Raw genomic sequence first — 22,068 nt, forward strand, 5'->3', positions numbered from 1 at the left:
ATGCACTTTTCCCCAGAGATAAAACAAAAGCCTTCAGTCAGATTTTAGCAGAGATGTTAAAGCCCTCAAGCACATACATGGAAATACCTATTCTGTTAGGCCTCTGTGAAAAATTACTTCACAGATTGCCTGAGTTGTTCAACACACCTTTCATTGACAAACCATGTGACAGCAAAGGAAATTCTTTTCCCTCTCCATTCATATGCTTTTAGAGTTGTGTACTTGCACTTCTCTGTTTATGCCATTTACTTGAAATGCCTTTTGGAAAAAAAAACTGGTTTTGACATAAAATCGAGCAATTCATTCTTTGGTCAATGCATTCAAGAATAAATGGCACCATAATGCTGACCTGTCTAGCTCTCAAATCATGCTAGTAGACCAAATACTGTTGTATTATGAACTACAGTTAGCTGCTTTCCTGAAAATTTTTCTGCAGACTGTTGTAGCAGCCTTGTTTGACAGGAACACATTACACCGTATAGTATTTCTGATATTACAGGGATTACTTCTGATTCATGTTCTACACAGCTGTTCCTTCATTTATACTGCTGGAAGACAGCTTGTGGTCAAATCAGATCACAAATGTTCACATGTAAACAGCAGCATATGGCTGGCCTTTTTTTGAACATCTTCCCCTCTGTATGACACATCAGAAGGCACTTAACAGCCCTGTAGGTGCAGGAGCGTATTTGCAAGGGCATAATGATCTGTGAGGAAAACAAAAGATTTTCATGACTTCACAAGTGTATTTGTCATAGATAGATTCCTTCCACCTGGGTCAGTGAGTGATTAAGACCACCAAGTAACAGAAATCATAGGGCATCTGAGTAATGGTATAGAAGACAAAACTCCCTGTGGACACTTTACACTTCTGAGAGTCTTTTGAGAAGGCAGTTGTGTCTGGCTGTCGTCTTCTCTTCCTAAATATCAGTCAGCCAGGAGACAACTTTTTAAGGACATGAGGGAATCTCCTCATCCCTTATTTATCAACCACAAGTGCTATTTGGGGTGGCTGTAGCCAAAGGAACTTCATAACACTAACCCATTTAGCAGCAATGTAACAACCAATAATCCCAGGGCATGAAAAAGGGGGTACAATTCCTTCTACAAATACACTTAGTGTGTCTGTAGGTCTAGGATTCTGTTAGGACTTCTAAGGGCCTTGATATCGTAAAAGCTTTTTTCATCTGGGTATGACCACTAGTTTAGATACCCTTGAAGAGGAGCTTTTGGTAGGTTTAGAGCCTTGGGTTATTACTTACATTCTTAGTATTCATAGATATGGAAATGAGCCAAAGGTTAATTAAGAAAATACTTAGCACCAAAAAATAATTGAGGTAAAATAAGTGTACATAAGTTGCAGTATACAAGTATGTGTCTAGCTATTTTCTTCAAATACTTACAGATACAAAAATCTTTATGATACAACATAGTTCAAAAATGTATACATATTTATATTACTGTTCTGTGATTGGAGGCAATTGCATCAAAACAGCTTTGGCAATAATTAATAATTTGCACTTTGGGTAGGCTAAGCTACAGGGGATTTCACTGCTGTTGTTGGTTGATGCCAGCTCCTGGGAATGAAAGGCAAGCCCATCCTTGTTCTTAGTACTACCAGCAGCCTTTTACTAAATGGTTTGAAAAGGCTTAGATATAGATATACTTGTGATATTTTGTTCTTTTTGAGGGGTCCAGAGACAGCAGCAGGTAACACCCCTCTTGTGCCAAGAGTTTTTTCACACATGGTTCTTCTCTATTGCATCTTTTGATATATATGAAAGGATTTCAGCTAGAATGCAAATCAGACACAGACCTCTATTCTTCGTAACTAGGTGACACTATTGATTTTTCTCTTTCACTTGACAGTTAGGAAAAAAACTAGAGTAAGCGCCTGCTGGCTGAGGCTAAGACCACAGAAACCATACTTCCTCAGTGGGGTACAAAAGCAGCTGGTATGAGCAGACCCATGTGTCCCTGCCACTTCCATCCACAGTTTGTGGGCCTTACAGACACTTGTCATTCTGAAGATCCAGTTGCAGGAATGAGAGAAAACGACCTTGATCTGCCTTTGCCAACATTGTCACTTCATTTTGTACAGGAATGTTCTTCTAGCCTAAACCACTTTTAGATTGGGTTTTGTCATGCCTTTACTTAAGTGACACCTGGTGATCATTCAGAAAATGTAAAATGGGCAGACTGTAGCTGCATATTTATCTAGAAGGTTTACAAAGGAAATTTGTTACACCTGTGTTATAGCATATGCACGGGCTTCAGGTTTATCTCAAAGCTAAATTTGAGATGTCCATGGTTTTTTTTTTTTCTTGTAAGCTCTGTCTGGTGATCTTTCCCCACTGCTGCATACCTGTAGGGAAGATCAGCTGAGGTCATTCTATATCACCAACTAATTTGGTATAGATCAGGCTGGAATGAGGGTTTATGCACTACATGAAGTCTTATGGGGTTTCTTTTGTCTCATGCTTTATTTGAGATACATACATAGGATTGAATGGAATTTTATGGTGTGACACATGCTTAGTTCATATAGTCTGCGTGTGTTTTTAAAGTCAAGATTAGGGCACCTCGCAATGTTGCATTTTTCTAATGGATTTGTATGTACATGTACAGGAGCTTTTAATGGAAATTATATATTGCATATGGTGCTACAGAATTTAGTTGGATATTGTGGTAGTGAAACACCTATATAAACCATATGAAAATCATTAAGTTCATTTAAGTCCTTCAGATATGTAATATCAACTACCCACAAGTATTTTTTTTTGTGTCTGTGCAGAGGAGGGTTGTTTTTCCAGAAAGCATGTACCAAAGACCAGGAATAAAAGCGGATGTACTGGCAGTATCTCTCAACAGCTCTTTATTTCTCTGTCGTAATATATAAATCTTATTGCCAATTAAGCTAACTGTATGAGAACCCATCAAAAAGCTTCAGAAGTGCTCGAGCTTCCTACATCTAATTACAAATTACGGAATACTAATTTTGGTGTCAATCAATATATGTGCAAGTATGCCTGAGTAACACTCACTGGGGGGCACAGAATATCAATGCCTCTGCTTCATACCCAATGCACACTCATGCGTGTGGTCTTCTCCTCCCCTGAAAGGAAAACAACCCAAACAGCTTTGGGATTTATGTCTTAAAGTGACAGTATTACTAATTTAATGTTATGAATATATTCTAACTCATATTCTAATGACTATTCAGTTGTTGCTTGAAAATCTTTTCACATCCCCTGCCCTGTATTATTCCACTAATAAGAAACATGGGAACTGGATCCAAAATGCCACTGGGTACCTACAGGAAGTTAGGAATAGGGGACACATCTGATTATCTTGCTGAATCATGTGTTTTCATAATTTTGCATGTATTTTATATAAGAATAGTTCCATTTCAACTTATTTCATGGTAGGTATACTTACAACTGAGCAAATAACCAGAACTGTTGACTATGAACCCCATGAGTTTTGAACCATTTCTGTATATATCGTTTAGTTGAAAAGACCTTTCCTCTCACTTTATGTAAACCAGCTTAATAATGTCAAAGAGATCTAATATCTTCCAGACTACCAAATCCTTATGATGTCACAATGTATGCAATAATATATAGAGAGCAGAATGCGTAATGAAATTCCAACCTTTGTAATTCATCCTTTCCTTGATCAGCAGTATGTTGTTGGTTGTATGTGGCAATAGGAAACTCTTGATGATCTTAGAGGTCTTTTCCAATCTTTATGATTCTATGATTCTATAATTCTCGGTTTGACAAGAGTAGTCCTCAAGCCCAAGAGCAGTTGTAACTAATATTGTATTCCTTTGTTAGGTTGCAACTTTTTCAAATAATATTGTTGCTATGTTATAGCACTTAAAAGTGCAGTAGGTATTTTTTCAAACTTTTAAATGATCAGAAAAATACTGTTTCAAACACACCCACACACAAGGAGTCAGCAAGTCTTGCAAAATCAGGCTCTTGTCATGGGTCATTTAATGCGTCTGGACGAAGGCACATTTTTTTGCTAGCACACTTAAAGGAACTTCACTTCAATCAGTGGCAGGCAAATATCTTTAAACAGTCTCCCCATTGTAAATATATTGGATTTGGATATTAAGGCTTTCCTTTGGTGAGAATTAAGCAAGTGCTTTGTCTGCCAGAGTGCTACAGAGTACCCCATTGTGTCCACTTTTCCAGCACATATATCTTTGCACAGCTGATGATGTCCATTTGTTATGAGGCAACAGCTGTCTTACTGGTCCTTCAATGAAACTGCTGTTCCAGGTAGGGACAGCTGGTCTGCCACCAGGTATGGCCAACATAGGGGAGATACTCTCTAAAAGGTCACTGCTTTGATGGCATAACTGACTTCTGCCCAATGCAAATGATTTTGTATCATTCCTGGTAAGATACCAGTTGTCTTTTTTTCAACCAACAATTTAAAGAAAAGACTGTGCTTTGCTACTCATTGGGTGCTGTGTTGTTATTTTGTGTTGGATGCCATGCTATTTTACCAAAGCATCATATTTCTCAGACAAGATGCTGCTGAGTTTGGGCAGTGATATGAAAATGATCCTATTATACTTGGAGTGGAAACCTGACACATTTTTGGGAATGTAATGATTTCACCAACTTAATACTTGTAACCACGAATATCTATTTTATGGTAAAAATTGTGTTTCACATAGGTTTCTTTTCAACTAACTGTAGAAAAACAATGCCTCTCCTTTTCTTTCCATGTCCTCACAACATGTCTGTATGTATGTATGATGTTACATTTCTTATCTTAATTGGCATGCATCTTTATACATATACCGAACCCTTTGCTTTGTGGTTTAGGGAGTAAAACCACCTCTATGCATAGCATGCAAGATCCTTTATGCAACCTATCTATAACAGCATTTTGTTCTCTGGAAAAAAAAATTTGATGTCACATTTAGTCCTGAATTATTTATCCTTTCATCCCCTCTTGGCAGCTGTCACCCTATGTCTGGGGAATGCTCCTGCAAGCCTGGCTGGTCGGGGCTGTACTGCAACGAGACATGTTCCCCAGGATTCTATGGCGAGTCGTGTCAGCAGATCTGCAGCTGCCAAAATGGTGCTGACTGCGATAGTGTGACTGGAAAATGCACCTGTGCCCCTGGATTTAAGGTAAATAAGTCTCACTTTCACAGTCCATTTTCGACTCCACTGCCTTTAGTTAAGTGCCAAATTCTTCAAGATGCCAGGGTGTCCTTTCTCTACCACAGTAAAATAGAGGTAAGGATACTTAGGTACCACTGGGTGTATTATATGATAAGATCCTGAAAACACAAAATTTGTGATTGGTTCTCGGAACTGAAATGGAGCCATTCTAAGAAAGAAAAGTTAGTTGCTTTATAAGACAGTAAGAATGAGGGTATGCTGTTGAGGTGTAAGTAAAGAGAGGAAGGATAGATTTGAGTCATTGTCTTGTTGAACTACCTCCTAGTGCTCCATCCAGAGAAACTCTAGACAAATACATCTGTTTTTACAGTTCAGGATAGATTATTCTGCAGCTTTTACACATTTGGTGTTACCTGTGCATTGGATGCTAATCTAAGACAGAAAACATTTTACAGCATGACCGTTCTTCTATGAATAATAACTATGAAAACTTCAGGCAAATTAATTCTTGGAAATATTTTACATATCCACATTATATTCCATTAAATTGCTGTCTTAACTGTGTTTTGGTTTAATAAATGGCTTCTTTATTACTGAAAATACTGTCCCTTGATCTAACCACGTGCTGTTAGCTATGTGACCTGAGCTCTCACGCCAACTAATAGAAAAGTAATGCTTACTGTAGACTTAAAAAGCATGAAGGAATCCCTCTCCCTTAAATTCAGGATAACTTAGTGACAGCCTAGGACAGTCACAGGCTGTATGTTTTCTGGCTTTCGAGCACCTGAGTCACTCTAGGTCATTTATTATTTGTATTGTCTGAACTTCCTCAAGTAGTTTTTAGACTCTTATTTTTGTATAATTCAGGGTGCTGCTTGTGGTACTCCTTGTCTTCCGGGGACATATGGAGTAAACTGTTCGTCTGTGTGCAACTGCAAAAACGAAGCCATCTGTTCACCAGTAGATGGTTCTTGTGCCTGCAAAGCAGGTAAGGGTCTCTTCAGATTAATTCTCTTTTTCTGTAATCGTAAAATGAAATTGAGTCTTTGCAGTAGAGAAGAAAGAAACTCGATGAAAAGCAGACCACCTTGAAGGCCATACCACCAGATAGTTTATGCTTCTGCTGCTCTGGGAGGCAAAATCTAGGAAAACATCTGCTCAGAGAAGAGTGTGCATACATTGTTTGTGTTTCCTCGATGCAGTTTTCGGTTGTCTGTGTACTCTGGCTGGGTGAATGACTAGTGTTTTACTCTGAGATGGGCCACCACTTCTCTCTTGTGGCAATGCTATGGTCTGCTAAAAGGACTACTGGTATGCCGTTTATCTGATGGCAGCCTTCCTAGTCAAAATATGTAGCTCTGTTTCCGTTCAGTCTGGGTGAGCACCACATCTGACTGCCACCCTTGCCCCTCTCAGCATCACAGAGGCACAGACTTCTTCCTGCCAGTTTAGCACTGATGTTGACATCTACTGGCAATTTTTTCTGTTCAAATATCCTTTTCCTCAGCAATTCTCTGACAAAACCTTGCCTGATCCCCTTCCCAGCCTGTGCACTGTACTGTTCCCTTCTGCAAGAAACTTTCTGAATCTCCCAGTATTAGTGTGAGCAGACTCACGCTCCTCAACTGCTCTGCCTGCCTCCCTCCTCCCAACAGTAATTTTGATGGTCAGTATACCTCCACCAGAAACTGTATGTGCCTGCCCACCTCTCCATCTCCCAGTAGCACATGCCTTTGGCCGGAAGAAAGATATCTCAGACATCCTCCAGTGCTGGTTCTGCAGAGATCTTTTGCCATATAAAGGTCTACAGGTCCACATGGTATTCCAGTTCAACCCAAAATATACTACTAAACTCCACTTAAAAATCTGCTCTTGCAATACACCTGTTCTCTTTTTCAATTCTGCTGTGAAGAAGGATTTGAAGTCCAGTGTCCCTCAGCTGTGATGCTGGATTTCTGAGAAAAGGGGCAGGCTGTTCAATACTCCAAGGCAAATCCTGTGCCCAGCCTGCATTGTAGACAACCCCAGTCTAAAATTTTTCTAAAAATACACCAATGTTGAGAGTGGGGGAGAAGTGTTAGAGTTACCTGGACAAATAATGACTAAATTTGTCAGGGACCAATGCAACTAAATCAGTTGTGTAGTAAAATGTGGACGTTTTCCAGCTTCTGCTCTTGCCAGGGACAGTAGAGCTGATCTGACTCTGTTAAAGCAGCTGAGTAGCTACTGCTAAGTAGCTAGGTTGTGAGGAGAAAAAACCAATTCCTTGAGCCATGCACGATCTTGTGCATCCTGCAGTTTTAGCCATACTATGATGAAAAGGGCTGCTGGTGAAATTCAGCTAAACCCAGATACTTGTCATATAAATGAAGGAGGTCTATAAGTCCTGGGAAGAGACTTGAGCAAAAGTGGCTCAATTTTCTAGCTAGTGTAGTATAACATTTTTTTTCCTGAAATGACCCCTAAATTCAAAGTTAGCAATCCAGGGCACGAGGCAGCTTTATTTCAATACATGTGTTTCGCATAGTCTATTGATTAGGCTCCGTGCAGAATTATTTTTCCCTTCACTTACTGTAAACAAGGTACAAAATTAGAAACTTGGCTTATGTCGTTGCTGATGATAACGTATGACTGGCTCACGCCATTTCTCTTGTATTCAATAGATGAGCACATTTTTAAAAATCTATTTATATTTCTGTCTATCCAGTGTGCAGTCTGTGAATCGTTGCTATCAGGCATAATCAGTGGTGAACGCTGCATTTTAGAACCATTTTCCATTACATTCTTTTTTGTATTTGGAAAGAAGTACAGAAAAAATCTAAAAGGTCTTCTATGTACCCTTGGAGAAATCCAACTGATGCACTACTTTTCTGTTTTCTCTTTTTTTGTGTGCCTTAAGATGTCTGTTAAAACTATATTGCAGAACTGTCTGTATTGAATGCTGGTGGAAGAACTATGACAGCAGCAGCTTAAGTCTAGGGAAAGTGTTCCTTTTTTTCCTCAGGCTATGCCTTAAAACTTTCAGTATAGTTTAGTGCTTCTCAGTGAAATTTCAAGGTGTCTCTGTTTCCATTCCAGATCTCCCATCAATTGCTTTTGTATGTTGGCACCCATCTGCAAATGTGTGCTGTGCACAGATGTTACAAGGTGCCCTTGAGCACCTTTGCTCAAACCTGGACAAGTCCTCAGCTGAAACTGCTGATAACTAGCTTGTAGTTAACGTTACCCTGGTATTGCGCATCTCGAGAGATGCCACATGGTAGGCAGAGGGAAACATGTCCTCAGAGAGAAATGGGGGGAAACCCAATTAATTTGTCACTTTAATTCTTGTTTTTGGCAGGTTGGCATGGTGTTGATTGCTCAATAAATTGTCCCAGTGGTACCTGGGGACTTGGCTGTAACTTAACTTGTCAGTGTCTTAATGGAGGGGCTTGCAATGCTCTGGATGGAACCTGTACCTGTGCCCCAGGCTGGAGAGGAGAAAAATGCGAACTTCCTTGCCAGGTAGTTCAATAATTTCACTGGATTTTGCACTGTAGGATAATGCTGAGAGCAGGGGCATGCTCCTGTCATTCTTCTGACTTCACGGGAATAAGTCCCTAAGAAGCACTGCACCTGGCAGCCCAAACACAACAGGGTTCAAGATCAGGGACATGCACAAACAATTATTCTGGAAGAACTCTGCCGCGCAGCAAAATGACTACAGAAGTGAAGATGCACAGATGAACTTCTTTTTTGCTTTCACACTTTAAACCTCAAACTTTTCACCAGCTCTTTTAGAATTTGTTGAAAAACACAGAACCAAATTTTTCCCTATCAGCATAAAATGCTATCCAAACTGCTTCTGTTAAACTACTTTAAGTAAAAATTATGAGAGAAAAAATGTACCAAAAATATATTCCACATTCAAACAACACAATTTTAATTAAATTAGCTTAAATCTATGGTACAGTATGAATGAAGAACTTTCATTCCTTCTCAGTCAGACATGAGAAGGCATTCTTACTCCCAGCCCCATGACAGGTCTTTGCCTTTCTGTTGGGGCTCTGACTCCCACTATCTCCCAGACCCTGAGAACTTCAAAATTAGAAATCATTGTGTTGACAAAGGCGTGCTCCTCAGCAATTCTGTTCCACCTTGTAATCCATGGGCTGGGGAATCCATAAAAGTATATAATTTCAAAATCTAAAAATCAGTAAAATTAAAAATGGATTTGTTTTATTATGTAACTGTTTGGTTTCAATTACAATTCATGCACAGAAAATGAAATATTTTATGAAAAATGGGGGTTTCCAGAGTCCATCTTTTCTAATGATGGACTTCAATTTTCTGGGAAATTTTTAACAAACTTCATTTTTAAAATAAACTTCTTCCTGCTCTCCTTTTCCTGTCCACTGTCTTTTCTTCACTTTTGCAATACTATCTGCAGAGCAGATTGTTGGTTTAATACAATTGTAAAGGAATTACCCGAGCTGAACATAAACCTTGTAAATTCCCTTCCCATATTACATTCAAGCTTCTGTCAGTTTAGGCAAGCTCTACTGAGCAGTAATATGATAGGAGTAGCTGAACTACAACGTAAGACTGGAAACCACACCTTTGTTTTGAATGAAAATTTGTTTTGTTGAACTGCTCTCAGTTCAGTGATTTTTTTTGGGTTGTTTCTGGTTTTAAGATTAAGTATAGCATACATTGATATAGTGAATAAAGTGGCAAACAAATCCTAAAATATTCTGGAAAGCTGATTAGAGTACCATCTGTGCATGCTTATGCAGTGTTTCCAACAATGCATCTCCATCAGAAGACTAATTTTCTAAAGCAGCTTTGTTTATCACTTTAGTGTCTGATTCTGAAGGATGATGAGATCTCCCAAGCTCCATTAGCTCTTCCAAAACTGACTTATTAAAAAAGATAGGTATTGTTTCATGGCATTTGCTTCACTGTTCCAAATTTAGCAAAATAATGCCTAAAAGCATTTCTATACCAGATAATTTAGCATGCCCATGCTCATTGTCTTGCTCTCTATCTCTCTGTGTCAGTGTCAAATGATGTCCATAAGCATTTACATATTTCAGATGCATACTCTGCCTCAAAATTCCAGAGCAGGAGAATAAACAGAAAATGAATTAAAATATGTCCAGTGTAGTCTGATTTTTTTTCTTTGAGAAGAATTACCTTATTTAAATCAATGTATTTAAATTTGTTTCAATAACTTCCAAAAATTAATACTACCGCCCAAATTCTTGCTCAAGATTTGACTGAAGTTTGGACTTCAGTCCAAATACATAGCAGACTAAAAATACCACTTTCAACAGTATATCTGAGGATTTACTTTCTTTCCAAATCTGATTATATGCAAAGGAAATGGTTAATCTTTTCTTTTTCTCTATATAAAGAAGTATTGTTGAGATGAGCAAAAGGCTCCTCATACTCTAGTAATGTAAGATTTTGTTCTACTTTAGACTTGAAAGATCAGGAATTGAATAGCTAAATCCTGTAGAACTCACTAAAAATGTAGGCATGAACATCAAAGAACAGCAGATCAATTTTCATATAGGTTTTATTCTAGTTTTTAATGTGACTGAGACCAATTTTCAGCCTTGAATTTAAATGATTGGGTTTTACACCTGACATGGTTTTTCCTTTTTTGCCTTTTCTCTGGGTAACCCCAGAAGCATTACCTTAAATTATACTGGCTTTTTTTCAATTTTTTAAAATTTGGTTTTGACACTTTTTCTGTAAGATTAACTTACTGTTGTTGTGGCCTTGTTTTAAGAATGCAATTGTAAACATTTTGCTCTTTTCAGTTTTTCAGATTGATTTTGTATGGAATTACCCCAAAATGTATGTGCCATATTCTACAGAAGAAGCAGAAAAGGCAAAATTCAAATGTTTAGATGTAATTCCATGAAAATCAGCTGTGCTCTTTTGGCACAGCTGAATGCACCAGGAAGGGTGTTCAACTTGTAACTTTAATCTCTCTCGGTTCAAAAAATGTTAATTGGCAAAAAAAATATTTTGTTTTGTGTATTATCTCTGTTAAAAAGAGCTTCTCTTTTTAACACACTATTTACTGTAGTTCAGAGGGAAGGATTTTTAATCAAAATAAAGTTATACAGTTTGCATTGTTTATACAATAAACTTCACACTGAAGATATACTTTAATCTAATGCTTTACTATTCATTTTTAGAAATTGTGGCTTTATGTGGTAACCTTTTTGACCAATACATAGAAAGCTCAGGGTCTGAGGAAGAAAGGAGTCTGAATTGCTTTCCCATCGAGGGACCCCAGGTCCTGGAGTAGGAACTCATCTGTGAGGGAAATTAGAGGGACAGTACAAGAAAGCTTTCATGACAGTCTCTGACAGTGTGGGTTACTGTGTTATGAATCACTGTTTCCAGGTCCATTAGTCTGGGATTTTTCAAGAGGATTTAATTAATTCGTTGTCTTCCCCTCTTAAATTAAAGAACAAAAATATAGGACACTAAAATGTTGCAAAAGCCAGAAGCTTTTTATATTAAGAAAGCAGATTATGGTTCAGGAGAGACGTGTGGTTGCTTTTTGACGCAGGGCTGATCAGAACTTGTTCTCCTCCAACTCTGTGTTGTAGTCATCTCTGGGTTATTTTTTTTGTTGTTGTTGCCACAGGACGGCACATATGGTATGGATTGTGCTGAACGCTGTGACTGCAGCCATGCGGATGGTTGTCATCCCACCACGGGTTACTGTCGCTGTCTACCGGGATGGTCAGGTACGAAAGAGACCGTCATGAAAGACAATGAGAGTCCCACTGTGGTGGGACTTGGTCTTGCCTTTTGGTTTTGTGGGTAGAGGAGGAGTATGCAGGGCTGGAAGGAGAAAAGGGCCATTTCTGTGGCTGCTGTATCCTTTCTGTGATTCATAGGCGTGGAAACTTTGTCAAGCATGGTATCCACAGAAAACTGGGAATAGAAGGGAAAATCTTAGAACTTGGGTGTCTCCACAGTATGATTCCTTATGAAAGTGGTGAATAACTATAAATATTCAAGGTTGTGCTGGCAGCTTTGGTAGGTAAAGTGCCACATCCAAGAACTCAGGAAGCTTTGCTCAGGCAGCCAAAAAGAGGATAAATCATCCAGGAGTTGTGCTGCCATTTGAGTTTCTCAAACTTTTGAAAAAATTAAGTTTCTCTGCACGTATTTTGTTCTGTCTGAAAATTGTTGCACTTTTTCCACAAAGTTTCTCCAGCATTTGCATTGTGGTTTTAAGAACTATATATATTTAATTATCATCAAAACTTGTGTTTGACACTGTTGTTGCACTCTTTTGTTTGTGGAAAGCAAGACTTTTTGAAAACATGATGAAACTATGCAGAAGGGCAAGCTATCGTGAAATGTTTCCTTTAACTCTAGGAGGCAGTTTTAGTTCTCACATAGATTTCTAAGCTCTAAGTGTTGGGAAAACTGTTCCATCTTCAGTAAAGATTAATTGACACTAAGTTTGCCCCTCTCGGAATCTTCTGGACTTTGTGTCACTGTGATACTCTAGTCTGGCAAAGGTCAGATTTCCTGTCACCCATCTGTATGGACTCCTTCCATTTAATAATGAGAAGTCAGAATGAAAAACATATCTTAAATGAAAAAAACATGTTTCTGGCATGAAAAAAAAGGAGGGGTTTTTGTGATTTCAGATGTAACCTAGTATTATTTGTTGTTTATTATCCACTCACTTGTTTATAAGTTAATACTTTTCCTAATAGACCTGCACTTTCATTATATAAATGTTTTCTTTTTCCTCTGGTGCTTCCAGACCATAGTAGATGGAGGTGAGCAGACAATCTGCAGCAAGTCACTTATTTGAAAGTTTAGAAAATCATGGTGCTCACAAAAGTTTGTGTAGAGCTTGTGACTTCCTCAGATACAGTCTTTACTGCGTTTTTTCCCAAACTTTTATTTTTATATGCGCTTTCTTTTTCGAGCTCTGTAGATGGATCACAGGCATTTTGTTCACAGTATGTAATACAATGTCTGCAGTTCAGGTTGATAAGCTGCAGTTGATCACAGCTTACCTGGTGTTTTTTCTACTTCCTGTTCAGATGATTGCAAGTTTTATGATTATTGGGGGGTAGGAAGTCAAAATCTGTAGGGCATACAGACACGGGCAGGAAGGACTCCTGCTTTGCTTTGGAAGACCAAACCCATTTCTTATTTGTGCAATTTGTCTATATACTAAGCTTCTACCAAGTTCTTTGAGAAGACCTGTCTCACTGTTGGGTCTCCCTGTTGTTACCCTTTTCAGTGTGAAACAGAGAGGCTTCCAGAGCCAGTGCTTGCCTAACTGAACCAGGAGTTTGTTGGTTTTATTCTCTTCCCACAAGCTGCAGTGTGACCTACCATCAGTCACTCAGATACCTCTGGGAAATGACTACCACAAGAATGCAAAAATAATTCAAGTTATTTGAGCGAATTATCAAAAAATACTATTAGCATTATGCCATCTATTACTATTTTGTGAGACAAAATATGTGCATATGTGCATATGTTGTTATGACGTTAATGGCCCTTGATGACTGTTCTTGGTTTCAGGCAGTTTCAGGTAATTGTGTGTGTGTTTGGACACACTTTCTTGAACTTGTATTTGGATCTGCTCAAAATATGGTTTCTTAAATTAATACATGCATTAAGCAAAGAATACCCACATTAAAAACATGTGCACAGTTGCTGATCTTGAGCAACCATGGTGTAGGCAGTTAGAGCTGTTCACAAGTTCTAGATGTACTGCTCAAAATAAACCTCATGAGTTTTGTAGAACTGAGACACATCATCAGATACCAAAAGTATGTTAATGAATGAAGCCAGATTAAAACAGGTAGTTTTGAAAGGCCATACTAAAATTCTAGCAACTCTCTATGACAGGTTATAAAAATTACCTAGTCAGTGTGATATAACTACCCTGGGTTGTGACAAAGGCTTCAAGCACAGCACAAACCTTGACTGTGCTTGAACTCAGGTATTGAAAAGGAGGCAACATTTTTGCCTTTAGTGAAATCATATTTCATCTTCATATTTAGCAAGCAAAAATATTTCACTGAAAAGAGACTTCATGCAAGATTATAGGTAAAATTGAGTATCTGTCCCTGGATGATGTCATCACAACAGCGTGTGTAACAGACTAGTTTCAACATGTTGGTGATGTCTAGACACAGGGTATGACATAAATGGCATAGCTTGTTTTATACTCAGTGTCTGGAAAAATCTTCCTCCCACACTTCACATGTCAGAGCAATAGCCATGAGGAATCTGGTCTTTGTGTAGGTATTTATATTTAGAATGATTAAAAAAAGGAAAGAATACTTCAGAAACAGGTTCTCACATAGCTGTACTGTAGTGTTACATTGCAGAGATAGGATTAAGTTGTAGGATTAAGAAGGGAGGTTGTATGCATATTTGTATGCCTAATAGGTGGGGAAGCAGATGGAGGATTTGTGAAAATACAGGAAGGTACTAAAATGCAACGGATTATGTTATAGTAGCTTAAACTTTTTCTGTTAGATTTGTTAAAGTAACCATCAGACTTACTTGGTTTTGATGGTTAGTATCACCCACTAGAAAAAAACAAAGAGAAGGAGAAACTGATTTTGGATCAGTCTAATGCTTATCTATCCCAAATGAAGGATTTAGTTGTTTGAAAAACACTGGGAGGGTAGTGTTAAAAAATAAATACATTTGAAGAAGCTTAAAATTGTGAACTTGTGAAATTGTTTCTTTTACAAGAACAAATTAATGAATCTAAGGAGATCTTCCCAAAATGTTTTTATGCCACCAAAATTATATAAAGTTTCCAAAAAGATATTTTAGACCTAATATTTTTCTCAGCTCTGTGAACAGAGCAGTTGTCTACACTTTCCCCAGGGAATTTCATCAGAGGGAATAGTTTATATAACTTTGCAAAAATAAATGAAGGGTGGAAGGTTTTTCCCTTGCTGGATGACACAGTTGTACCATAACACTGGGGAGCAGCAAATGCACTGTGTGGGGAGGGGGCGGTCACTGGCCCAGTACAGCGCATGTTTCCTTGGGCAGTGAGGGTGCTCCAAGCTGCTAAAGTGGGCACAGGTGCTTTTGTTGTACACCAAAGGGCAGCCTAGCTAACATGCTACCCTTTGCTTTAGCCTGAAGATATAGCTGCAGCTGATCATCGGGTCAACAACAAGATGCTAGATGGTTTAGGATTTTTAAGCAGTTTTTTCTTTATTTTTGAACATGGCCAATGTATTATCTTTTGCTTCTGAGGTCCTAGTTATGAATGCAAGTGCAAGTTCAGTTATTGACTATTGCATTGTCATGAGCTGTTATAAAACTCGGGAAATCATTAAAATTTGTTTTAATTATGTTCTGTTTTAATTTAGGGTTTCTGTTTTTAATTTAGGTTCTGTTGCCTAGGTCAACAGTTAGATTTTTCATCCTAAACAAAAGTGAATTTGTTTATAGGACTCCTGTTAGAAATCCTACCCTCTCTGTAGTTTACACCCAGTGCTCCCTATACAGCAGCTTCGTTCTGCTTAGAAAAGCAAGAGTTAAGGGTGATGTTTTTTTCCTGGCAATCTGACCATTCCATCACGTTCCAGGAGCCACATGACAGGATGGCACAGACGAGAAACATCCGCCCACACAGTGGATGATGTCTGCCCCAAACGCTCTCGTCCCTTGACATTTTCACTGTATCTTATAAATAACTTCTCTTCATTTGGAGGGAGCGCAATAGCTAGACAGTGGAAAAGAGTAAGAACCATTAAAACAGAAAGCACAAAAAAGATGCAGAAAATGTACTCCCCCAATAGGTAATGATAATTAATTCTTCTAATAATTTATACTAAAACTTTAAGTTAACTTCCATTAAAGAGCCACCTCTACCACTTTTCTCAAAGACCACAATCCAGCAAGCACCATGGTAACTGTTAATTTCATCCCTTAATCTTATCTGTTCTGCAAGCAGCTGTCAAAATATGTTTATTTCCAAATTGCCTAAAAGATTAGAGAATTCATATTCTTGCAAACTGAGGTTTTGCATTACTGTTGCTAAAAGGGCAAAGGTTTTCCTCTAGACAGTTTTTTTTATTACTATATTACAGTAATGTGGGTGTTACTGATAACACATTACTGTTGTGCTTTCTTGGGTGCAGTTCTACTGGACCTTTCTGTTTGTGAAGAAATGTCATGTCATACTGATACGACATTTGTTATTCTTAAAATCAATTTAAAGGTCATGTAGTGCCAGGGATTATGAAATACCACTCGTCTGCTATCCGTACCAAAACAATAGCATTGGTTTATGGAAAAGACAGATGCAGTAATATCAGCCTACATTTCACCAGTGTGCATAGTATTCATCCATATGCTAGAGCAGATAGGGTGTTGGTGACTTTTTGCTGTGCAGGACACCTGCTGATGCTAGTCAGATGGCCCATCACCAGATGTGTTGTTTCTGTGAGGAAGTGCTGTATCTTTCCATGTGGTCCTGACGTTATTTCTAAGAGGCACATTTGTTGCTGGATTATAAGAGGGAGGTCTGTCATCTGACACCTTCCCCACTGATGCAAATAACCAGGTCCACTGGGAAGCACAAACTAGAACTCTCCGTTGCTCCTTAGTGTTTAATGTGTATGCATTTTTTTCCCTCCTACATAGAAGAATAAAAGGCATGAAAGAAGACTCTCATGGGTCTCCCTCACCTTAAGACTGAGAAACAAGCTGCTGATAGAACATCATGTGTGGTGCTGGTACTCTGGTGCACCCAAGCTGAGAATCTCTTGCAAGAACCTGGGTTTCCCTGTATCGTGGCTGGTTTCCCCTGGCCTCCTGAAGCACAAGGTCCCATCGTGATGACTATTCAGTGTGCCACAAAATGAAACTGTATGTGGGCACAGTGTCATGATAAAAAACCAGCATACTTATGTTCCAAACATAGGGAGACGAATTCTTCAGTATGAGGGTTGGCCGACCCTGCACCTGGACTTCATTGTGTCTGTATCTCTATTACCTATGCATTGTGGTGGATCTTTATGTGGAAGCAATACCACTCTTAGAAGAAAAACTTTAAATCAGTAGATTAAGTACATTTATTTTCTACCTATCAAGAAGGTAAGAAAAGAAGTATAATTTTCTTGTGGCTACCTAAAATGTGGTAGATATAAAGAAGAGCACCACTGGAGTGGGTGACAGTACATAGCAACAGTATGGCCTTCAGAAAGATATTGGGATATCTCAAAAGTGATTCTTCCACTAAAATTTGCCTTCAGACTCTGATACAGCACTGTTTTTGTTGATAAACTTTTGTAGCTGTGTTCCTACCAAAACTCACAGGCACAAACTCTCCTGCTGCTGCAGTGAAGAAGCAGCAGTCTGAAATTCTAGCAAAAAAATCTGTGATCCTTTTATTGGCTCCTTAATATAAGACACTTTTATTTAGTCTTCTGGCTATCTTCAGCTAGGGAGCAACGTACTTCTTTTCCCTTAAAGACAATGAAGGTACTTCTGAACAGTGCCTATGAAGTTTTTCACTGCTTCCCTGTGCTGTTTCTCCCTTTCCTTTGGGCTACTCATTTGACAGAGAAGTAGGGAAGCATTTGGCACCATCAGAAGTCTCAGCTTCCTTGAACAGAAGTGATCTAGTGTTTGTTTCTCTCAAACATGAAGGAAGAGACCACAACAATTGGACCACAACGGAAGTGTATCATTAGCTCTACTGACACCAAGATTTCCCCAAGTTTTGAGGGCTTGATCCTTTTCTTGTTTAGGTTGTGTATATCCAGTTTATCTCTGACAGATGGGAGGTACACTAGTATACAAACAGGTTTTAATTCTGAGAGGCTATACTGGAAAATTCCATGTGTCATGAAGATAAATTGTAGAGCAAACACATGTTCCTTGTGAAAAAAAATAATTATTTTTGAAGTTTGGATAACTTTTTATCAGTCTAATGGAAATATAATAAGCACTTAGTCCAATAATAAATTTGTCTGGGAAGATCATAAGAAATAATTGGTAATTTTTTCCCCTATGAATGCTAAAACAAATTAGCTCTCCATTGATCTGACTTGGATGGATCATTGAATCTCAACTTTAAAGTATAGCATAGGGAGTATGTAAACACACTGCTAGCATGACTGCAGAAACACTGGTATCCCTAAAGAATTATTTACTTCATTCATGCAATTACGAATGCTGGGGGAATGCTGATTTAGATGTGAGGCCCCCAGCATAAAGCACTGGGCATTAAATGCATGAGCATTTCTTCAGAGCAGCTTAGCTGAAGTTTATCATGACCATTCAGCTATTGCCTAGCAACTTGTGAAGGCCATCAAAGAGCTCTTTGTCCATAGCTCTGGCAAAAACATTTCCTCGCAGATATCGTTATCAGTACCAAAATCAGCATGAAAACTTATAAAAAACAATTTTATTGCATACGAGATTAATACTTGCTTGAAATTGTGCTAATCATAAGCCAGTATACTGTTGATATTGTTGTAAAAGCTGAGTGAAATCTTGCTTTGTCAGTTCTAGTAAAAACGTTTCTTTTTCCTCACAAATGTCTAGCTTTTCTTTAAAAGCGTAGCTTTCCTGGCTGAAATTTCATATAAAGCATCCGAGTCTGGAAAATTATTTTTTAATTTTTTAATCCTTTTAATATTTCTAACCTATTCTTTCTCAGAAACACACATATTTGATTTTTACGGCTCTAAGATGTGAAACTCAGTTTCTCATTTTTAACTGCTGTATGAACTTATCTAAAAACAGTGAGTGAGTGAGATTTAAAACTGTTTGTGTAAGTAGAGATGCATTGAATCACTAAATGAATTAGTATTTCTGCTTTGCTACATTCGTTCTTGACACATACAGAGGGGTGAAATTGGTTTTTCTTATGGTCAATAGTGAATATAATACAATTCCTTTTATAGTAATATTCAGCGCTCTTTCAGTATGTTATATTGTCATAATTATTATTCAGTGATATGGAGGGTACACTGTTTCTTTGGTAAGTAGAGGGATATCCTTCACCTGACTGCATCCTCTCATAAGGGTGGAAAGTGGGAAAAGGAAGGTAATTTTTTCAATTTCCTTAATGGATAATTTTTCCTGATGTTACTGGAGGAACTTTTTGTTTTTTCATTTTTAATGGTAGTTGTTGGCTCTTTTAAGTATCGTAAGCATGGGTCCCATTGTCTTTTCTATCCCAGTGTGCCCAGTATCGCCCTTTGACACCATGCTGTCATAAAGCATCCTCTGTGCATAGATCAAGACGATATAATTGAGCCTGGTGTTATTGTATGTCACTGGTCTACATAATCGCAGATAATGCACTATGGTAACTCTTGGCAACCGCTGACTTGTTAATAGTGACCATTGTATACTGAACACCACTGAAACCTATTAAGACTACGTGAAAAATGTTTTTTCTTTAGCAGGGTTTGCTGAGTGAAGCTATGTGTGATATGACAGACAACATTCACGTGAACAGAATGCCAGGCTCCATTCTGAAATGCTCTGCATGTGTCTGCTTGTGCTTTCACAGACTTACAAATCCGAGTTCTCAAATCTGTGAACCTCAAGCAGCGCAATTTTATGCATCTGAAAGAAGTGGTCTTGTTTCTGAAAAAAATGCTGTGATCTCATCCTGCTCATGTGCATTAGCATCTCTCAAAATCAAACCACTCTCTTTTATCTATTTATCCACAAATACAGAGTTAATGAAAAAGTTGACCCAGGCTACTGAGAAGCAAGTCTACACTGCTTCTCAAATGTAGATGAAGATAGGAGAATGACATTGCCTATGCAGGCAAAAATGAAAAAGTAATTATATAAGAAGCCTTTCATTTTCTGACAATATATTTGTTTTAGGTCAATATTAACCAGAAATCATTGTACAATGAGGGCTTTTAGGTGGCCTGTGTACTGCCTGCTGCTGGTTAGCATCTGGATTCTAAAAGGCAAGTGTGTTCTCTCTTGCTGGCATTAGTTGGTGCAATCTGTTGAACCACATATTTGATTATTCAATCTGTTGATTGCTTTGCAGAGAAACAAACAATTTGAAAGTGTGGAGTTTCACCTCTCCTCGAATTAGATAGTTAGTCTTTGGGTGTAGGCAGCTTTTCAGGGCACCTGCTGTGGGGGCTGGGGAATCACCTCTGAGTATGGTCTATCACTAAACTGTAATTGTTTTTCAGTCTTGTTACAAACAGTAGGTTTTGCTCTTCGAAGTTAAAGATTTTTTTCTTGTCACATGTGAAACTGTTTTGCTTTTTTAGGACTCTGGCAGCCAGTGAACCTGTGGCATATTTTTCTGGAAATACTTACAAAGCAAGACATGCTTGTGGTTGGATTCAGTCCGCTTTTCCTTTAGCGAAGGGCTTCATTCAGTAGAGGCGCTACAATAATACTTAATTGTTAATGCAAAGTACTGTAGACACAATACGGTCTGAGTTCCACAGTGGTTCCTGCTGGCATTCAGCGTGCAGCGTGCTTTTTAAAAGCAGATAGTGGAAAAAACAAACAGGAAAGTTATATTTAATGTTGCTGCACTGCAAAGAAAAAAACCATCCCATGATTGGATGATTATAAGTAGTGGTTTCTATTACGATTTTTATATAGGGGTTGAGGCTGTGGCCATTTTATAATCAATTTTATGCCAAAAACGGTTAGACAAAGCACTGACTGACCAGCATCCTTAACACTGTTGCAGCTAAGCATTTTGGAATGCTCACATGGTGTGTTTGGAAACCCTTTGTGTGTGCTACATTTTTTCCATTTGGTATGAGGCTTAACAGTAATCAGCTCACCACTAATTAGAAATCATTCTGTGTCCTGCACCCCATTATTACACAAAATTATGTCAGACCTTAAGAATTTTTACATTCAGAAGGAAAAGTTTCTGCAATACCTTTTGTCATGCATTTCCCTAACATAAAATTTGAAAATAAGCTTTTGCTGTTTTGAAACAGGCATTATGGAGGAAGCAAAACCCATTATTTTGCTGCATTTGCATTACTGTCTACTTCCAGTTCTCTTCATTTATACCAGTGGTGAAAGTGAGAGGAATAAAAGACCTTTTTAGATTTTTATATGTATAAAGGTCTTGGAAAATTATGGAACTCTTTATACTATTGAGCTGTTTGCATTCATCTTTGTGGATCTTAAACTACTGGCAGGCAGGAAGCCTGGAGGTAGCATCCCATGGAGCTCTTATGTTTCATGTAAATCTGCAGAAGTGCTTTCCTGTTACAGAACTCAGGATCAGCCCTTACGTACATCTCGTCAAAACGGGAATATGAAAGAAATACACTGTCCTGGGGAAAGGCAGGAGCAGAGATGCAAGTTTACCTTGTTCTGTTTTCTTGATGTCAGTGATATTTTCATAAACAGGTTTTGTGAACTGTATTTTAAGAATGAGTCCTCTGAAGACCAAAGGTTTAAATTAACTACACATATGACTTCTTTACAAAGCCTGACAGTTTTGTTTATTTATGGTTGCAGGCATTCACTGTGACAGTGTGTGTGCTGAGGGACAGTGGGGTCCAAATTGCTCATTGTCGTGTTACTGCAAAAATGGAGCATCCTGCTCTCCAGATGATGGGATCTGTGAGTGTGCACCAGGATACAGAGGCACCACTTGTCAGAGAAGTAAGGACAGAATAAATGCTTTAAAATCTCTGTTTCTCTCTCCCTTACTTGGAAAACATGATATAATACCATAATGCTATGTTAACTGTAGCATGAAGTACTATGAAACACTTCTTGATTGGACATTTTGTCAAAATATATGAATATACAGAAATAAGTGGTATCTGAAATCAATAAAAGTTTCTAAATAGTAGTGCTCTTCTTGTTATGGTACAACTTTACTTTTATTTACTATCATCTGTGCCGTGACATTGTTATG

General features: G+C 38.2%; 1 protein-coding gene across 2 annotated transcripts in view; it reads left to right on the top strand.

Moving 5' to 3' along the window:
* MEGF10 (multiple EGF like domains 10) overlaps positions 1-22,068 on the top strand; it is a 106,894-nt gene that overhangs the window by 62,849 nt on the left and 21,977 nt on the right. For both annotated transcript variants that reach the window (XM_075078762.1, XM_075078763.1), the window contains exons 10-14: positions 4,985-5,159; positions 6,021-6,141; positions 8,494-8,657; positions 11,803-11,905; positions 21,663-21,809. In XM_075078762.1, coding sequence (XP_074934863.1) covers positions 4,985-5,159; positions 6,021-6,141; positions 8,494-8,657; positions 11,803-11,905; positions 21,663-21,809 — 710 coding nt within the window. The remainder of the gene's footprint in view (positions 1-4,984; positions 5,160-6,020; positions 6,142-8,493; positions 8,658-11,802; positions 11,906-21,662; positions 21,810-22,068) is intronic.

The sequence above is a fragment of the Phalacrocorax aristotelis genome, chromosome Z (genome assembly GCF_949628215.1).
Source record: "Phalacrocorax aristotelis chromosome Z, bGulAri2.1, whole genome shotgun sequence".
Taxonomy (NCBI): domain Eukaryota; kingdom Metazoa; phylum Chordata; class Aves; order Suliformes; family Phalacrocoracidae; genus Phalacrocorax; species Phalacrocorax aristotelis.